A 20,018-nucleotide genomic window follows, 5' to 3' on the forward strand; every position below is an offset into this window, starting at 1 on the left:
TAGTCTCCTCTGTGAGCCTCACGCAGCCCGTGACAGCCTGTGAATCTGCCACGGAAGAAAACCCCACGGTAGAGTCCAGCCGCGGAACGTCCACACTCTGAAAGCAGCGTCCTGGTTGTTGTTCATCGGTCCCAGTCAGGTAAGGGCCGGTTAGCTCAATGCTAGCACACAAAAACCCCTCCAGTCAGTAAAAATATTATTGGGTCTTCGTGCGTTTGGGAATCAGGATTTTAAATGTTACGTGACGCCAGAAATGAGTACGTAACTTTAACCCGAAAACAAAAGAGATGAGTTAAAGTGATGTAGCTTTGTTTCACTAAAAAAAAAAAAAAAAAAGCCTTGACACGACTACACCAGAGCACCAGCCAAAAAAGAAACAAAAAGACAGTGATTTTCACGTCATGTTGCAAACATTACTGAAATGTTTAACATTTTCTCGCCACAAAACTGACTTGTCTGTAAACACCGGATGTTACAGAAGTGCTTTTGATAAAACCCTCAAACAACTGTGTTAAAATGAAAAGCCACATTATTGATGTCTTTACACTGACACACTGATTAATTTATGTTTTGGATGATGATTAAATCAGAAACTGAAAGCTGTTTGTTTTGGTGTTTCTTTCTTCATACTTTTTTTTTTATAGAGATGCACAAATGAAGCTATTTTTGGTTGATACCAGTTTCTGGTTTTCATTTTTGAGGTCTAGATTTAAAAACAGAAAGTAAATAAAGAAAAATATTTAGATTAAAATAAGACAGCCAGACTGAAACGATTTATTTTTGATTTTCTTTTAAAATCATCAACTTTCTTCAAATGTAGTTTTAAAGACGGGGGCTGTGATAAACGATTGAAGCTCATCATGAATTGTTAGTTTCTCTTTATGTAAACTAAAAACACATAGTTAGTTAACAATTAATACTTAAAGACAAATAAAAACAGGTTAAAATAATTTCTGAAATGCGGACGTTATAACAATTACACAAAATAAATGGCATCTTTTTTTGGTGCAATTTTAATATAATTACTGACTCAAACATATGTTTGTCCTATTTAGTTTTAAACTAATTTAGGTAAAATTAACCCTTTTAAATAATTCCAATAAGAACATGCATATTTAATTAATGCAGTTAGAGGAAAAACCAGAACAAAAATCCAATGAAAAGAGTAAAATGTACCTGGAAATATTATATAAAATATGCTAACAAAAAAACCCCAAGAAATAACAAATGTTAACAATACTTTTCCAAATTTTCTGGTTTTTATTTGTTATCGTGTGAACTAGTTTTTATCATATAGTTTTCATTATTCTTGTCGTTTATTAAAACAAAACTACTTTAAAGAAACACACTTTTCTAAACCAATAACATCAGCAGACTGTTTATCACCCTACTTACACAAACGATGAGGATGCAACAAAATGTGTATCATCTTTTAAGAATTAGAACTAGATTAGAATTAACATAAGTGCATGAAAACTCAATATTTCACTATGTTTTTGTTTTTCCACCATATTCATGCTTTTGATAGTCACTGATTTTGTGTACAGCACTTTAGGCATAATGTTGTAGCATGTTCATTGTTTTCAGCTGTTTGTAGTATGTAAACAATGATTTGTTGATTGTGTAACAAACAAATTTGAAAATTGCATTAGTTGCAATTTGTAGTTGTACTTGCAAAAAACCTTTTCACAAAGAACATGAAACGACTTATTCTTTTACTCTCATCCTGTCACCTTGAAGGACCAGACTGACATTGTGGTTTTCATCCTGAAAAGCAAAGATTGAGCCATCATCACAATGTGTTTGTGGCATTTGGGTCCATTCAAATATTTCTTTCCCCTTTAACTTTTTTTGGCAAGTGGAGTTGGTTTGCACTTTTTTTTTGACTGAAAATGATCAAGACATGTGGGAATACAGAATAAATAAAAAAAAAATACAGAATGAAATACCCTGTAGTAATAAATATTGCTGATAACTTGATACATGTCTGCAAAATTGTCTGTCAATTTATTTCTGCTTCAAATACAACCCTATTTAGAGTAATTAGGAAATTCTGCAAACTCCAGTGTTTTTTCAGAAAAAGATTTTTATTGTGTAAATGACAGAAGACTAAACATGCTCATATAAAGATTGAAGAAACAGCCGCTTTGTGTAACATTGTTTATAGATTTCTCTAGGGACGCTCCAATCAGGTTTTTTGCGACCGATACCGATCACCCATGAGGCCGATCTTTGATACAACAACTATAACAGGAGCAATATTATAGATCTTTTCTCATAGTTGCTCCTGAACAATCTGAAGGAGCATTAAATATTTAAAATATTGTGTAATTTCCAAGACCAATCATTTAATAAGACTCACCCATTTGTCCTCATTTATTTCTGTGCATCCACATGTGAGCAACTGCTTAAATCATTAGAGGACTGCTTGAAAGATTGCATCAGTAATTGCAGAATGAAATATCCTCATTTTATCACGAAGAGTCAGAAAAGCAGAAAGTTCATGAACTTATAAAGCAACCAGACGTGCAACGACATGCTGTTTTTTTTTTATGTACCAGAGAGAAACAATAGAGTCTATAATGTGTGGAAATGTAACATTTTCTTATGTACAGTACATTGATAATGGTCAATTCACAGAAACAATGTTCTGTTGGCGTGATCTGCTACCTGAGGGTGGTTCTCGTTTTTTCTGAGCCTCGCTGTGACTCTTCCTGGACATGCCAGCGAGCTGTCAACTTGCTTCCTCCTCTTCCTGAAATAGATCCAGAGGCAGTCTGTACCGCTGCAGGTCCTGGAAGAGCCTAAACTCTCCAAACTGCTTTCGTGCCCTGAGGATATTAGGAACCTATATTCCCCTACATCCGCTCCTAGTTTCTGACTCGTTCTCATTAATAAATCAATCAATCAATCAATCAATCTTTATTTCAGACACAAAAGAGGTCCATAGTAAAACAAAAAGAAAAGAAAAAAAAAACAAACAAAAAGAAACATGACAGTCACTGAGCCACAAATAAATGATGACGCCAATGTTTCCACAATCTTGAGAAAAATCTCGCTGTACTAAAAACAGGGTTTACTAAAATTGCTATTATATTATTGTATGACACGGGTAATCTACACATACATTTATACATGAGATTCCTGAGCGCAGCTGCACATGTGGGAACAGCGTTATGTGCAAACATGTGGCTGGCACTGCTCCATCTAGGCACTTTGAGTAGGAGCCTCAGGCCATCATTGTATGCCACATAAAGTTTGTGCAGGCTACTTTTTTTATATCTTCGCCATAGATGGGCTGTGTAAAATGAAGTACAAAAAACTTTAAAAGAAATGCCAGGTTAGGAAGATGCATCTTGTGTCCAAATCTGCAGCTAGAAAACTATTTATTTCCTGGATGTCTTTTGGATCAGAACTAAAATGTGATGTAATTTATGTCAATTTAGCTCTAATGTTCTGCAGCCAATCCCCATAGAAAGCTTGGCACCCTCTGCAGTCTGTGTGATAAAAGCACCTTGACTTTTCCATTTTAAATTTAAACTTCATTTAAGGGCTAATAAATATTCATTTGTGATAATGAATATTTATGACAAATATTCATTATGATTGATTTGAATTGATTATTTTTTCTTACATTATTTAATGATACTTTCCTTTTTCCCCACTAAAAGTTACTAAAAATCTTGAAATTTTAAATTTGCCAAATGATCAGTAGCTGCAACTTGTCTTCTGATGAATGTAACATTGATGGATGATAAAATATCCTAGTAGTTATTCTAATAAATTATAACATTGTTGTTTTCAAGACCATTTTAAACTAATATATTGATAATGCCAGCTCACCCTCTAAAAGACCAGTAAACACAGCAATCAAAAACAAGAAATAAACCCGAAGTAACAATCACAAACAGCTGAAACTATAAATAAAATCTATTATGATGTCTCTGTAAACAAGACCTTGTTGCCCTTCAAAAAATATTAATCATCACAATGGAAATTAATCAAACTCATTTTAATTTATCCAGCAATTATTTGATAAATTAGTTATCGTGATAGGCTTAAGTGCATCCCAATATATAATATATTAATTTTGACTATGTTATTTTCAAAAACCTACATTCAGCTTCTAAGGAAATTAGGGTAGAGCTTAAGCAATTTAACGAAACAAATCTGAAATGTTGGTCTAACACAAAAGGAGTTCATTCATTGTACAGAGATCGGCTGCTGTTAACAAAGCTCTGGATGTTTTAATAGCATTAGCATTTAGCTGGTCGCCATTGTTAACTTTGGATATATACTCTTCTGACTCTTGGCAGGATGAGAAATATTCTTTGAGTTTTAGGCCCAGGCCAGTTTGCTGGCTAATCAAGCACAGTGACACCATCATCGTTAAAGCAAGTATTGGTACCACATTATCCTGGATAATAAAATCAGCATCTCCATAAAGCTTGCCAGCAGAGGGAATGATGAAGTGCTCTAAAATAGATGGCTGTATTGATTGTGGACTGCAGAAAACACAGCGGACCAACTTGGCAGATAATAATAATATGACGCCACAAATCCTCACTGACTCCTGGCTGAAGTTATTTCTGCTGCTTGTGAACCTTTTTTCCGTCACAATTTTTCCCTCCACTCAACTTTGCATGAATAACATTGTTTTGTGAATAACCAGCTTATAATATTTGGGATTACTGATCTTCTGGAGAGAATTGATGTGTCTTCTGGACACCTGTCAATTCAATTGTCTTTCTTGTGATTGCGTAGGCCAATGGTTTTCAGTCCTTGTTCTCAGGACCCACTGTCCTTCATGTTTCTACTGTAGCACATAATGGCATGCTGAGGAGGCAATGCTTTTGTTTGATTCAGGTCTGCCAGAGCAGGGAAACATCTAAAACATGAAGGACTGTGGGTTTTGAGGATCAAAAACCACTTTTGTAACATTTTAATGTTCTGTGACACTGAAGATTGGCTTTTCTCTGAGCTATAACCATAATCATTGAATGGGATTAGAAATAAATAGTTGAAATATGACTGAATGTTTTTGAATCTGTGCAGTTTCTTTTTTATTGAACTGCTGATATAAATTACCTTTCAATTATATTCTAATTTTTAAATATACACCTGTACCATCACATTGCTTATGTGCAATTTCAATATGCATTGTCAATGGTAATGACAATAACTAAAGAACTGAGGCAGTAGTTCAAACTGGATATTACTTAGTAGTAAAGATCTGGTCAAACTTTGTTTCAGTGTCATCATGGCGAGTCCAAGGACCAGGAGAGTTCTGAAGGAAGTGAGGACCCAAGATGAGAATAATGTAAGTCCTCACACATTGGTGTATTTGTGTGATTTGATTTCATCCAAGAAAAGAAATAAAATTTTACCGTACTGGAAACAGAATCACTTTACAAAGAAGCTTGTCTTTGTGTTATAGAGAAGCCATTTGATGGTCCTTTCATCAGTGCCTAAGTAAGCCAGAAGTCATTTTTGACGGTCATTGTTCTGCCAGTGGACATTTGGTTGGCCGTCATCTCTGGCAGACATTTTTCCGCCTTGTAACTTTTGTTAAAAAAACAAACAAAATCAACCAAACAAGATACTTTGATTGCACCTAATTTGTATTCTGAAATACTAAGAGTAGACTGTCAGTATTTTTATTTTGTGAAAATTTAGATTGGGAAAAAAAGCTGATGCACCACCATGTACCATTTTTTAAAATTGTAACTCACTTTTTCTAATGTTTTCTTTGCAGCTTTGTTTTGAGTGTGGGGCTTTCAACCCTCAGTGGGTTAGTGTCACATATGGCATTTGGATCTGCCTTGAGTGCTCTGGGAAGCACAGAGGCCTGGGAGTGCACCTGAGGTAAGAGGGGTGGAGAACATCGTGCTTTTGTTAAATCGAGAAATATAATATTTTAAAATCTGTCTGGTTCATGTCAGATCGTTAGTGATTTTCCTGGTGTTTCAAAGCATATTGTTATAGCCTTTCAGTCGTCCTCTCTCTTCAGTTTTGTGCGCTCGGTCACCATGGACAAGTGGAAAGATATTGAACTGGAGAAAATGAAAGCTGGTGGAAATGGAAAGTTCCACCTGTTTCTAGAACTCCAAGATGATTATGACCCAAACTGGACCTTACAGGATAAGTACAACAGCAAAGCTGCTGCGCTCTTCAGAGACAAGGTGAGCGGCACAAAACCAACGTTTTATAACTAAAACTTTCCGTTTGGTCTGGAAAGGACACAGCATGTTACTAAATATTTATTTGTTGGAAATGAAATAGCTTTGTAAACTGTCTTGCAAAAACATTCCCACTCCTTTAACTTTTTTACACTTTATGAAATTACTACCACAAAATGCGACGTGTGACTGAATTGTAGATGATAATCCAAAGAATATCTGATTTCTGTTGTGAATTTTAATTTAGACCCCTTTTAATCGGATTCCTGTGAATAAAATAAAGTACAAATACCTTTTGGACAACCGCCTGAGTTATGGAGAATTTTAAAGTATTCAATTTGAGCTTTTTTGCTAAGAAGGATGGGCAAAAAACATAAGTCTCTATGTACGAAACTGGTTGAGACAATTCCAAAATACTTGCCGCTGTAATTGCAGCAAAACATGATTCTGTCATGTTGACTCAATGGAGCTAAATTCAGTACAATGCACAGTAAAAATTGTATGTTTATTTTTTAAATTTAAAATATGCATGGGTTTTCGACCATTTCACATCTGTCACTTTTAGATTTATCACGTAAAATTCCACTAAACTACAATAAAGTTTGATGTAATAACATTTTTGCAAGACATAATAAATTAATGAAATGAGTACACTTTTGTCTTGTGGTCTAAAGAATTCAGTCTTGATTTACTTTTCTAGGTAGCAACATTAGCTGAGGGGAAAGAGTGGTCCATTGATACGTCCCCTGCCAGAAACTGGACTCCTCCTCAACCTAAGTCGGGCCTTTCATCGTCTCACCGGTACCTTGGACAATTTGAACACATTAATTCTGGTTGTTATTGAAACAGAGCAGCCATTAAATTTGTTCATTTATGCTATTTACATCCAGATCTGGAGGATCTGGACAGAATCCAGCCAGTTCTGGTGACAAAGCTTTTGAGGATTGGTTGAGTGACGATGTCAACTCTTATCAAAGGTAAGATTTTTCCTGTCTCATTTCATCCTGGTTTGTTGTGCACAGCAAGTTATGTGTTGGTAATTTCATGTAACGTGCTTTTATTGATCCTCAGTGGGGGAGGCTACAGTGGGAACCAAGAGAATCGATATGTTGGTTTTGGCAACACTGTAACCCCAGAGAAGAAGGATGAGGACTTCTTGAACAATGCAATGTCGTCAATTTATTCAGTAAGTGTCTGTATATTTAACTTCTTTTGTTTCGCTGAAGACTACTTATTATGCTTTCGTTGTTGTTTAATATTATTTTTTGTGTTTTGCAGGGCTGGAGCAGTTTTACTGTTGGTGCCACCAAATTTGCTTCAATTGCCAAAGATAATGTAATTTAAAATGTTACATATAAAGCTGGAGTTTAAACGTAACTCCCCTTGAAGACTTGTGAAACTCATTATCTTGTTTCTTTTTATGCACTTATACAGACAACAAAACTGGCGAACCAAGCAACTTTAAAGGTAAGAGTAGCATCTCCAGTAGCCTGGTAAAGCCAAAGATTTCTTTGTGCTTTTCAGTCGATTTTATTGAAACATTCCTTCCAGCTTGAGGAGATTGATGGCATACTTATTTACTGGCTATTTATTATGCAATGTATGTGGTACATCTTAGGCTGTGATAACAGTGTTATTACTAATATCTCCCTGCCCTCTTTGGACGTAGTTGAGGGGCTATAAAGCACCCCCTGAACCGGTAAAGCAGTTTATAGCTGCATGCTCATTTTTGCACATCATTTATTTGAGGCTGCCATATTTTTTTTTATTTATTTTTAAAGCAAATTTTAAATAGAGAGCCATTGTGCAAAATGTTGCTGTATTACATGTTAATGTGCTTCTGCTTGTTAACACTAAGAGTTGCTTGTGTTGGTGCCTTGAGTTTATGTCCTGATGCAGGAGGTATATTGGGACATAAACGGTAATATTAAAAAAGGATTGCAAATAATTCCCACCCTTATTATGGATATGAGCTACTGTTCACTCACTTCCATACATAATGGGTTATCCATTTATGCATGTCTTCTTTTTGTCTTTTACAACCATTACAAGAGATTACATAAAGATGTGCTATGGCATGTGAAAACATTTCTTTATAGCCCCCAGGATTATCATGTTACTCTGCAATGCATTCGGTGTAGTGCTGGGTGCACTGAACATATAGAGTAATAATAATAAATTCTTGTCCAGTGTTATGGGCCCAAAGTGTCAGAATCAAATAAATACTTTGCTAAATAAGTATTTATGGGGTTAATTTCTATTTCTATTGTCTATCTATTGTCACATTTCCTCAACAATAAATATTATGGATATTTATTCTCTGTAGCTTCTATGCACCATCTCAGCCTTGTCTATCTCACTTACTGATGTCGATGGGAAAGGCTGACAAACTGAAATAAATTGATATGCTGCAACTCGACTGTTAACTAATAACTGAAATAATTATACATCTTTTGGATGTGTATATCGGATACACATCCAAACGTATACAAAGTTGATTAGGCAGTCTTTACAGTTGATCAACTACGCATTAAATAAATTAAAATGTTTACTTACACTTTTTCTGATTTTAGTTTCTTTAGAGTGATTTTATTTGTTGAATTGTGGCACTTTTAGCCACTGAAAGCCCTGAACAACATGATGGGGGTGGGGGAGATCTTCTAGCATTATCATGTCAGAGCCACTGGGAACCAAAGCCTCCTATATAATAAAAATTTGCTAAAGATTCTAAGATAAATAAAAAAAAGACAAATCATAGAAAAGTGTATAATGTAAAGGAGCTTAGAAAGTGAGTGGAATCTTAGCTTTAAAAATATGTTCTATAAAACGTTTTACTTCTCAGAATATATTTGATTACATGTCTACCATAAATGACAGCCTGTGTTTGATGAGGACAGAGATGAATCAGTATGCAGTAAGCAGTGCTGCCTCTAAAAAGCAAGCTGATGTAAGCTTTTTTCTTTTTTTTTTTCCTTTGCGCCATTACTCCCTCTAGAGCTTTTTCAGTGTCATTGTGAATGCTCGGTGTTTACATGCAACTGAAGGACAAGCAGCTCAGTGTGTTGCGCTAATGTGGATCTTTAATTATGTTTTTATTCAAGTGAACTCTCCTCTCTTGACTTCCAACTAGGCCACAGAGTTAGGACAGACAATAAATGAGAATGTTATCAAACCTACCCACGAGAAGGTAACACTGATGTTTGGAGTCGCTGCTTTGGTGGTGGGCTGCAGTGCTTTTTAGACAAAAACAACTTCAGATGTGAATGTGCTCTTTCCTCCACTGCTCGCCTCTGCCAGTTTTTCTGCTCAATGCCAGCTTACACTAAACGACAAAATCTGTGGACTTTAGTATAAAAATGCATCTTCTGTCAATATCTGTGGATGTCTGCAAACTGTCTATGCCGTCACATTTTGAGTGCTTTGAATTGTTTGAGTAAAATTTTAGGACTGTCTTATTTTAAGCTTCTTAGATTAAAAGTTATATTTCTCTAGTCCAATTAACTAATTGCCTTTAATTGTCCAAGTACAGAAGGATATGAACAATAATAGAGGTATGCTTAATCTGAAACCTATTGACTGACACTTTTGACAAAATCATTTTGTCTTCTAATGTAGAGTTGGCATTACTAATTCTAGCTGTCTGTAGTTATTGTGTGTTTGCTTTATTTAAAACTGTTATTACTTTCTTGCTTTTGCCTTCTTAATTGGTGGTGCTATCAACTAAATCAATCACTTTTCTCATCCAAATGTTAACTGCTGCTACAACAGTGTGCGCAGTAAATGAGTGCTTCTGTTTTTCGAAGTTTCTAATAATAATTTGGCTCATCCAGGTCAAAGATGGCAAATTGATAGATGAAATGACAGTCGGCATCACTGGGCTGGCAAACAAGGTATGATGGGCAGACCGCTGCCTCTATGTACTGGTGCAAAATCAGCCGACTGACTGACTGACGGAGGGCTGCCCCCGTCAAAAAGAGATTTTAGAGCAAAAACTTGCACGAGAACAGTCTGGACAGCCTGAGGAGGCTGGTTTTGCACTGTCGATAAAAGCCTGAACAATGCTAATTAAATGTGATGTTTTGTTTTTCTTGCTGCCATGAATATTCTGGCGGTGAGTACACTGTAGACCAAAATATATCCTGTAATGTTAATAAAACAATTTTTTATCTTTTGAACAGTTAAACCATAACGGCAATGTTTAAGTTGATTTAATAACTTTAATGTGTTGTGTAAATCATGATGTATCACCTTTAAATTCTATTTTACATTGTTCACTATGTATTTAACAATTGTAGTCAGGTTTTAAACTTGGTCTTACATTTGTTTAGGTTCAGGGAGCTGGAGCAAAATTGACAAACCTGTTTACTGGAAAACCGCAAGATGGGTAATTAACTGTCATATCTTTGCCTTCTTTTAAAGGTGCATTTTAATACATTAAAATGTAGTGAAAGTGCATTTATTTGAGTAATTCTGTGTTAAAATTAAAATTTGTGTATGACATTAAATAATTAGAGGGATATATTTGAAATGTTTCTGTTCATTTCGATTATTATGGCTCACAGATTAGCTGACCAGAAATTAGAACATCAAATAAGACCAAAAAAGGAAACTTAATATAGAAATGTTATGATGGTATAGTCATGACAACTACTAACTATTCCAGTTGTCATTGGTAACCTTCACAAGGAGAATAATCCTCAAAAGGTCACTATTGAAGAAATTTGCTGTTCAAAATTTGATATTGTAAAAGTTCCTTAAAACCCTCACCTAAAGTACTTTATTCCAATAATATAGTGTGGTTTTGCAGTTAATATTGTTCATTTTCTCCTGTGTTCAGCTCTGGTGGAGAGAGCTACCAGAACATGGATGCTACTGAGGGGTATCAAGGCAGCTCCAGCCAACCTGTGTCGAGGGATTTCTGGGAAACCTTTGGCAGCAACAGCTCCTTAAAGGAGAAGAAATCTCCCAGCAGTGACAGCTGGACCATGGCAGATAATTCTGCCAAGAAGAGCTCTGACAGCTGGGACAATTGGGGCTCTGAAGGAGCCTCCAACAACAAACACAGCACAGAGGAGAGCTGGGAGGCCTGGGACAACAACTGGGAGAATGCGGATGGTAAGACAAAGAAGAGTCCCTCGAAGCCTGCTGATGAAGCCTGGGATAATGCAGGCTGGTGATTGCCTCATAAACTTACATCACCTAAAGTTTTTTTTTTTTTCCCCCTTTCCACCTTCTGCCAGTTTCTCTCCTGTTATTCATCTCATTTGCACTTTCTGGAAGAGAGTTGCATTAGCTTAACTCCTGTTCATGCATTCAGGATGAATTTAATCAATGAACCCCAGAGATGATTTGAGCTTATCAAATGAACACCTAAAGGAACTGTTTACTGCCAGAGCTATATTTTATTAGGAACTGCCCCCATCTCAAAGAATCACCTTTATTCAGTGTAGATAAAATCATGACTTCCTGTATGGATTGATAAAATGTTTTGGTTGTAAAGTAAAATAAAGCGGTGTGCCAACAATAAGTGGTTTGGCAATACTGTTGTTTTTCAACACTGAAATTATCGCATGGGAAAAAAAAATCTGGTATTGTAAATGAGTCACTGTAAATATGACAATATTTTTTCTGTTTAGTCTAATTATTATTTTTGAGCACCTGATGCCCATTTAGCCCTGCAGTTACAGATTTAAAATCAATTACAATGAAACAGTTTAAGAGCTTGTCTACAGGTGATTAACCTATCGGAACTTAAAATCGTGATATGTAACATGTAATATGTGGATCTATTATTTGTCATTTTGAGTCATCGAGACCCCAAAACTGCTTAAAAAAATTTGAGAGCTGCAGAATCCCTTTGTTGTGTGATTAGGACAAGAAAATGAGACAAAAGGATCCTGTGAAAATTGGCTGGTGTTGCTAAGACACAGAAAAAAAATCTAAAACATCTAAATGTTTCTGTACAATTTGAATTAATTCCTTCTCAATAATAAGAGGAAATTGTTTCTTAGTTAATTTTACTGTTCTTGAGCATCCTCCTGTTTAGCATAGAGTGAGCCTGGACACTTACGAGTCATAAAACCACCATTAGACACCAAATAAATTATTGGTATTCTCTCATTTTCATAGAAATTGCAATACAAGTACAACTGAAGATCTGATTTAATCATCAGATGAACTGTCCATCATTGTAAAGCTATTAAGATCTATTCTATTTTGGGGCTTTTATGCGTTTTGTTATGTTTAGTTTTTCATTTTTTAATATTTGTTTTAAATTAACACTACGTGTCAAAATCACTCTGTCTTTACCGCTCAGATCAGGGTTCTTTAATTAAACAAACTTGTATTATCAATCAGACATATCATCTTGTCCTCATTTTCTACTTTTATGTTTTGAAGACATTATGGACCTTTGGGGGAAAAATTGTACTCTGTATTAAATCATTTTAAGTGAAAACGTCTTGTTGCAGGGAAGCACTCCTAGTACTGTACGTGTGCATGAAGGTTGTTTCAGAAACTGGATCCAGGGCATGAGTGTAGACTAGATTTTCATGAGGATAGTTTGCAAGCAGCAAATCTGTGAGCATTTGTGACATCACCTCAGGAGGTACTTGTATATTTCATCTCATGGTTACATTTAAAATTAGTATCACTATTATTAACATTCACTATGGCCGGTATGCTTGGATCATCATTGGTCTGTAATGCTTGTGAATTAGTTCAATTGCAAATTGGATGAGTTTAGGTGTCATTTGCACTCAGTGATCATCATAGATGCGGGTACATTACGAAAAGTTAACCGTATAACAAAAAAGCATGATGTCATTGTGAAACGGGGTGTCTGTAGCAAATTTAATTGGACAACTAATTTCCTGTGGGGATTTTCATTTTCTGAATGGCCCAACCAAACCACATTGGAACTTGATTAGTTTTTCTATTAGTGCAATAAAATTTTTTATTTGTATCATGATGAGCATTGTAATGGATGTTGTGCCTCTTAGTCTTTGTATTATTATTATTATTATTATTATTATTATTGTTAGTGTTAGTATTAATCAGTCAAAAAATGGCACTGAGTTGTTACAGCTCTTAGGATACAGTCTCGTTAGGCATAAAGTTCTGTTATAATCATAGAAGAAATATTCTTAGAAACTTCAATACAAACCCACTTCCCTACCTCCGAGAAGTCCATTGTTTACAGTTTACAATTCTTATTTTCAAGTCCCTCGGTTTTGTTTTGATGGTTGATTTCAACTGATTATTGTTATTATTTTGTGTGTCCGGGGTTAAAAACGTGACTGACGGCAAACTCGAGTCTCCAGTGTTGATGTGTTTTCAGTGTCAATGCTGCGCTGTTTAAAAAAAGAAACCTGTAACAGTCGTCTTGCTGAAACTCTGCAGTCGTGTTTATGTACAGTCATGTGTTAAAGCCTTAAGAAGCCTTTGTAACTTTCTGTTAATGATGGATGTTTGCTTGTGTGTGTGTCTCTCTCTGATGCAGTGAGGTGTACATTTTAGTAAATGTTGCTCTTATTGTCTGCTACATTACTGGCACATTGTGAAGACCCTGTTACTTCTCCTTTTTTGTCTTTCTTAAGGTGGTATAAAATTGAGGATTTTAAGGGAAGACTTTGTGCTGAAACATCTCACCACTTTTTGATTTTTAAAAAGACACAAGAGCAGTAAACCAGCAAATGTCTTGCTTAGCCCACTTTTTCTTCATAAAATACAGAATGTGTTGATAAATCAAATGCATTTAACTACTTTTGTAAAAAGTTAAGACTTTTTTAATCAACAACTGATTATTTTTCACATTACAGTAATTTAATTTATACGGTTTCTCTGAGCATCAGTTGATCTGTGCCTGTGCAACATTTGAGATCGAGTATGTGTGTTTAGCTGTGAAACTAATCATGTCAAAATACTATTTTTGATGTCATGCATGATATTTAAAGTGGCTATGAATACATGACGTTGTTTCCTCAGTGAATTAAAGTACAGTTGTCTGCTTGTTTCACCAGCAGCATTCCTATAAGGTGAACCTGTGTTACCCATCACGTTAGGGCTGTGGATAATTTTTCCTGTACACATGGTTCAGTGTAAAATAAAACCGTATCGTGAGTGATTCTGTGTTGCGGTGTAGTCATTTCTTGAAATTTATAATTTTCATAAATGAAAATCCAGATTTTTTTTTTATCTGCAAAGCATTTTATGTTAAAATACCACATGATGATTCTTTTATACATATGCATCTGAAACATGGTGTCCACGTATTTAGCCCTTTCGAGCCACATTTAGTGCAAGTTTACTAGTTTTGTGTTTATAAGGACTGAATATTTAGTCCATTCTTTGTAAAATTACCAAAGCTTAGATGGAGATGATAACCTATGTAATGAGTAACTTTAAAATATTGATCTAAGTTGTTCCATTATAGCTTAGGCTGCATGTTTTTGGTTGTTGTCCTGCTGAAAGTTTGAACCTCTGCTTTTCTGTTCCTGTTGAAGAAAATGATTCCCACAGTAAAATACTGCCACCGCCACCATTCATAATAGGAATGGTGTGTTCAGGATGATGTGAAATGTCAAATTTGGCGTTTTGCTTACTGACCAAAAAAGTTGAGTTTTATCTCCTACTCAAGATGAGATAAAACTCATCTTCTCCCTTTTTTAACAGCCTTCTTTTCCTGTGGTAAAGTACAAACAAGATTTATTAGGAATGTTTTTTTTAACAACTTTCTTCTTGTCACTTTTCCATAAAGACCAGATTTGTGTGCTATGCATAACTTATAGCTTTCCTGAGTACAGTTGAATCTTTGCTTTCCTTTCCTAGCTGGCCTGATTAGTTACAGTCATCTCTTGTTGGGTCGTTTGCAGTTATATTATTTCTATTAAAAACAATAATATTGGTGCTATTGTGTGATCTCCCATATTTATCCCTAACCTGTCTATTGTGTACCTGTCTATGATGCTGTTTGTTCATTGTTTTCTAACAAACCTCCTTCACAGAACAGCTGGGTTTATACCGACAATCTCAGTATTAGATATTAGATTAAATCGGGTGACAACTATTTATTCAAATATGACTACTTTCCAGATTTTAATTTGTAAAATAATGAGAACCCCATTTGCTTCACCTTGCTGAACTTTTAATGAGGTATTTTGAGTTTTGTTTTGCATTTGGTCCAGTATTTTAACCAGTAATGATGCATCCAAGGGAGCCTAAATAACAACCCCGCCTTAAATACCCCTTTAACTGTGATGACGGGGTGATCAATAGAGAAGTACATGTCTACGTACGAGAGGACGATGTCGGTGTGAGCGCACGCACATGCTGAAAAGAACAAGGGTCTGCCTCATTTGCAGACTGTGACATTTAGATCGTGTCCCGCCTACAAGGCGCGGAGTCGTGTCTCCTTTCCACAAGTCTCTCACTGGGGACGGAGGGATTACCGGGTGGACCATAGATGGCCCGGACACGGGGTGAGTAGCACGGATGAATGAAATTAGCCCGTTTGTACGGCGTGATTAAACCCAGAAGGGGGGGAAGCTGAAAGGCATCATCTGCCTCCTTGACGGAGCTGCATCTTGTCAGCAATGGAGGAGCGGACAGGCTAAAATGGATGACTGTGGAAACATGAGCCGCCTTTTGGGGAATAACGCTGCTGCTCACTGTAACAGCGAGTATAGTGAGCAACAGCATCACTTTCACACAAAGAGAGACGACGTCTCATTCTGAATGCCTGACAGCGAGGCGAGCTGTGATTGATTTCTCCACTGAACACTAGCAAACCTTTGCTGCACCGCTCTTTGTGGTGATCACTGATCCAGTCAAGGCTGGCCGGTCACCTGTAATCGATCACAAACATTTCCATAACTTCAGTGGTGCAAGATTTCTAAACAAAGCGGTGTTATTTGCGCTTTTAAGAGGACTGTCGCAATCAGATAAAGTTGGCAAGTATTAGGACGTGAAATCAGCTGATTTCTGACTCCAACTGATTCCAATGCATCTTCTCAAGTGTAGATATTACAAAATAAATAAATAAAATACAATAAATGTACCTTTTACCAGAGCACCGATCTCGTAATAAACAACATATGGCCAGAGGGGGCGCAGCTGCATCGTCTTTAACTTTTTATAGGAAGTTTAGGCGCCCCACTCTCCAGTTTTCCCTGTCAGTCAGAATCTCTTTATATCCAGACCCCTCGAGGAAAGCCCCCCTAGCACATTTCTTTTTAAAGGAATGCTAAAATGGCGACAGAAACATCCGGGCCGCAGTGAAAAGCAGCTGGTGGGGGACAGAGCAAGTCTTTTGAGTTGAGGCCACACTGTTCAGATTTCCTTTCAGTCTGGAGCTCCCGGGCGACTGTTGCTAAGATACCGCAACCGCGCGTGCAGCCAAATTAATATTAACGGGTCGGAGACAAGAAAACAAACATGGCGGAGGCCCGGAATCTGGTGACAGAACGAGGAATGGGAGAAAAAGTTTCCATCACTTTAGTTTGTGGGTTGTCATCTTGAGGTTAGGGAAGTTATTGTCCACAACCCACATGACAGCTTGACCGCACAGTTAAAAATACGCAAAGCTTTACTCATTTTACAGTGCAGTAAATAAGTATCTTTCACACCATGCCTAATATGACATCCAAAGTACTCTTTGTGATGGTAAAAGTCCTCACATTAATATTGTAATAATAACTGAATTTCAATACATTGCAAAGTTCTAAAAGAGTTCCTTTTGTCTAGAAGCTCTTTTCAAAAAACTGGAAAAAGTAGACAACTAAATGAATCTGAAAGAAGTAGAAATGAGTCGAAATGTCCCATCAGGTTACTATAACCATTAGGGAACGTTCCCTAAATCTCCTCTGAACAAATCAGTTAATGTTCTTGAATGGTTACCTGAAGGACATAAACATGTAACTTTTAGAAAACCTTCAACAAAGAAGGTTGAAGTTGTTGAAAATGAAAATTAGTCAGATGTTCTTAAACTAAATTAAGAAATATAATAGAATATTATATTGCACAATTTAAATGTATATCAAAGACATACATTATATCTTTTTTCTACTATAGTCAATTTGTTACATTTAATTGTTGAAATTAAATAAATAATCCTGGATGTATTTAAATTTTAATCAATTTAGATCAAAACAGGCAGCTAGCACTGGAGTGAGAAAAGCTGTGGCATCTGCTTGTTTTCCTGAGAATTTCTAACCTACTTACAGGTTATTAATATTAATACCATATTGCTATTTCAAAGTGCATTAATATTATTCTTGTGAGTATGGACCTTCTCTGCCTTAGCATGTAGAATCGTTCTAAGTGATAAGTGTAGTTTTACGCTAATATGCGACATAATTTTATGCACCACTGTGTACAATGCAGCACCGTGGCAGTAGAATTACCGAAAACTTTGAGACAAGCTGGGGAGAATACTGAGAAAAGCAGTATGCTGTCATCCACAATATTGCAGAATTGCTGCAAGGAAGGACAACAAACATTTAATCAGAACTGTTCAAAACAGACCAGTGCTGCAGGTGAAAATGATTTAATGTTGTGATTTGATCTGAACTTACCAAAATCTTAGCAGCTTCTTGTTATGGTTGTCCAAATTACTTATACCTCCTTATTTTACTTCTTTTGCCTTAAAACACTGGGCAGATAATTTGTTGGAACATTTATCTGTTAAGTTAATTGCATTTAATATTTTAAATGCAATTAATGCTGTTAATAATATTAAGCAGGGTTCGGCCTATAGGCTAAGTCAATTGGTAATAAACACTCCCCAAAACAAAAAGAGCCTTCAGTGTCACTCTCACTAAAACAGGATGGCACTATAGGAAAATGACTTTGTATTCTTAATACTACATACTCTCTTGAACCCTGTCACTCACTACGACTGTGGACAGAAAATATATTTTCCTTTTGTCTAGAAGCTCTTTTATTCAGGACTATGTAAGTGATGTGTCGGCTCTTAGAGGCAAAATTGAAAAAGGATAGCGTCAGCTCTTGTGCTACAAAGTTAAGACTAGTGGTGAGGACAAATTTTCCCCCACTCACCCACAACAATCTCTATTGGAAACATTTTCTCTTCAGGATTAAGGGAAGAAACAACTCAAAACTGTGGTATAAAGACACAACACAGTTTATGCAGCAGCTGCTATTAGTAGCTTAGACAGCCATACCAACCAAAGTGACTTTGGGTATTGTTTGTGAGCATAAGGTTTATCAGATAAGAAAACAATTTACATTTCCAATAATTAGTTGTAGCAACATTATTTTTGTTATCTGTGTCAGAGCCAACTGAGGGACATAACACTTGCCTCTCATGCTAGTATTTTAACTTTCTCTCCAAACGATAGGCCATGAGAAAACTAACTAGAGATGCACTAAAAGACTTTGAATGGCTTGACAAACTGTGTCTTTCTCTGTGTCACAATAGACTAGCTGCATGGACTCTATAGACAAACATGTGCATCCGTTCAATCTTTGCACATCTAAACATTCAGCCTCAGATGGGGGTGATGATATATTGCTTTCTAAACTGTCTTCTCAGATGAGTAGAAGAAGAAGAGATCTGAAAAGAAGGAATAAAGTGATTTCTCACCAGAATATTAATGGAGATTTTGTATCTTTCTTGTGCCTGTGGGATAAATTATTCACACAGGAAAAACAGCAGGGGTTTCCTCACTGCATTTGTAGTTTCTTTTCTTGTGCTCATGGTCTGATCTGTAGTTTATCTGCCGTGTTTGGTTCCAGCTTAGAGGATTTGTTGTTCCTGTTTGTACTCGTAGCCAACCGGGTCACAAACGTTTGGGTTGCACATGGACATCCGAAAAGACCTGTAATGGAAAATAGTGGGTAGATGATGAGTTGTCATACAGGCTTCGCAGTGAAGTGGATAGTAGAGTGGACTAGGAATTATGTAGGTGACCTTAAGAGTGAGACATAACCAATCATTACACGGCCTAATATAACATATTGTGGTAACATAGTTGTTTGGAGAAATAGGAGAGCTGAAGCAACAGTGCTGGTTTGAACCAGAGCAAAAACTGGAAGGTCTAAACTGAATTTTAGCGTTAGCAAATTACAGTTTGTGTTTTTTATTTTCCCTGCTGTGTTAAGCCTCCAAGCTAGCTGACAACATCCACTTGAAGAATTAGGTTTAGCCTTAAAGCTATTAAAAGTTATTTAGAGAAACAATTTTGTCTTTTTAATTGCAACTAATTCTTTTATTTGACACTGATGACATTTTTGTGTCTAGTGTAGATGAGAAGACATTGCTGTTGAAAATTAAATTTTTTCAAGTAGGAATCTGAATTTAAATTTTCTCTTTAGTGTCACTCACTGCTACGATTTAAAGCACTTGTGTTGTATATCACCCAGTGTTCATCTGTTATGCTTTGTTGTGACAGATAATACAGAGAGCACACTTCACTAGTACCATGGCTCGGAGATATGGAGATCAAAGCACTCAGGGATGCTTGTTATTTTAGACTTGACAGCTTGAATTTTTATTCCAACTTTCCAGGATGTTTTTATCATGTGGAGCTGGTAATGATGCTGGATTCACAAAAGAGCAAAAATACCTTTAGGACATTGTTTTTCTTTATTTCAAAGTGGATCAAAAGGCAAGCTTGTCAGACAGCTCAATCACTGTAAACTGGCAGGTGAGGTTATTTATAGAACAAATACCCAAACTCCTTATAAAGTTTGTGGTGCAGAGCTTAATCATACTGCATCATTGATAATTCTCTGGGGAAGGCAATTATTGTTTTTTAAATCCAGCAACCCAGCAGTGATAAAAAAAATCTCAAATGAGCCACACAAAGTGTTTTTTAT

General features: G+C 36.2%; 2 protein-coding genes and 1 long non-coding RNA gene across 11 annotated transcripts in view; 2 read left to right on the forward strand and 1 right to left on the reverse strand.

Moving 5' to 3' along the window:
* arfgap1 (ADP-ribosylation factor GTPase activating protein 1) lies at window positions 1-12,574 on the forward strand. 5 transcript variants are annotated; one of them, XM_028002954.1, is made up of 14 exons: window positions 1-139; window positions 5,254-5,320; window positions 5,756-5,865; window positions 6,011-6,182; window positions 6,880-6,980; window positions 7,070-7,156; window positions 7,251-7,365; window positions 7,458-7,514; window positions 7,614-7,646; window positions 7,849-7,878; window positions 9,310-9,366; window positions 10,010-10,069; window positions 10,508-10,563; window positions 11,017-12,574. In XM_028002954.1, the coding sequence occupies exons 2-14, from the start codon at window positions 5,261-5,263 to the stop codon at window positions 11,354-11,356; spliced, it is 1,278 nt and encodes a 425-aa protein (XP_027858755.1). In that variant the 5' UTR covers window positions 1-139; window positions 5,254-5,260; the 3' UTR covers window positions 11,357-12,574. The 5 variants fall into 5 exon arrangements, with proteins under 5 accessions (XP_027858755.1, XP_027858756.1, XP_027858759.1 ...); XM_028002955.1 differs by lacking the exon at window positions 7,849-7,878; XM_028002958.1 differs by lacking the exons at window positions 9,310-9,366; window positions 10,010-10,069 and having other exon boundaries at window positions 10,514-10,563.
* On the reverse strand, window positions 27-17,144 carry LOC114135572 (uncharacterized). Its single transcript, XR_003593615.1, has 2 exons — window positions 16,245-17,144; window positions 27-161 (listed from the first exon to the last, which is right to left on the reverse strand). It is a non-coding gene; the product is annotated as an uncharacterized LOC114135572 (long non-coding RNA).
* elmo2 (engulfment and cell motility 2) overlaps window positions 15,463-20,018 on the forward strand; it is a 27,156-nt gene continuing 22,600 nt past the window's right edge. For 4 of the 5 annotated variants that reach the window (XM_028002948.1, XM_028002951.1, XM_028002950.1 and 1 more), the window contains exon 1: window positions 15,464-15,658. The gene's annotated coding sequence lies outside the window, so the exon portion shown is untranslated. Of the gene's footprint in view, window positions 15,659-20,018 lie in introns of all 5 variants that reach the window. The other variant, XM_028002949.1, reaches the window with a different exon arrangement.

This window comes from Xiphophorus couchianus, chromosome 20 (genome assembly GCF_001444195.1).
Source record: "Xiphophorus couchianus chromosome 20, X_couchianus-1.0, whole genome shotgun sequence".
NCBI lineage: Eukaryota > Metazoa > Chordata > Actinopteri > Cyprinodontiformes > Poeciliidae > Xiphophorus > Xiphophorus couchianus.

Excerpts from the sequence above, each read along its gene's own strand:
- arfgap1 (XM_028002954.1), top strand. The coding sequence starts at position 5,261 with ATGGCGAGTCCAAGGACCAGGAGAGTTCTGAAGGAAGTGAGGACCCAA. Across the intron at positions 6,183-6,879 it reads CTGCGCTCTTCAGAGACAAG|GTAGCAACATTAGCTGAGGG; the intron begins GTGAGCGGCACA and ends TTACTTTTCTAG. Across the intron at positions 7,515-7,613 it reads CTTCAATTGCCAAAGATAAT|ACAACAAAACTGGCGAACCA; the intron begins GTAATTTAAAAT and ends GCACTTATACAG.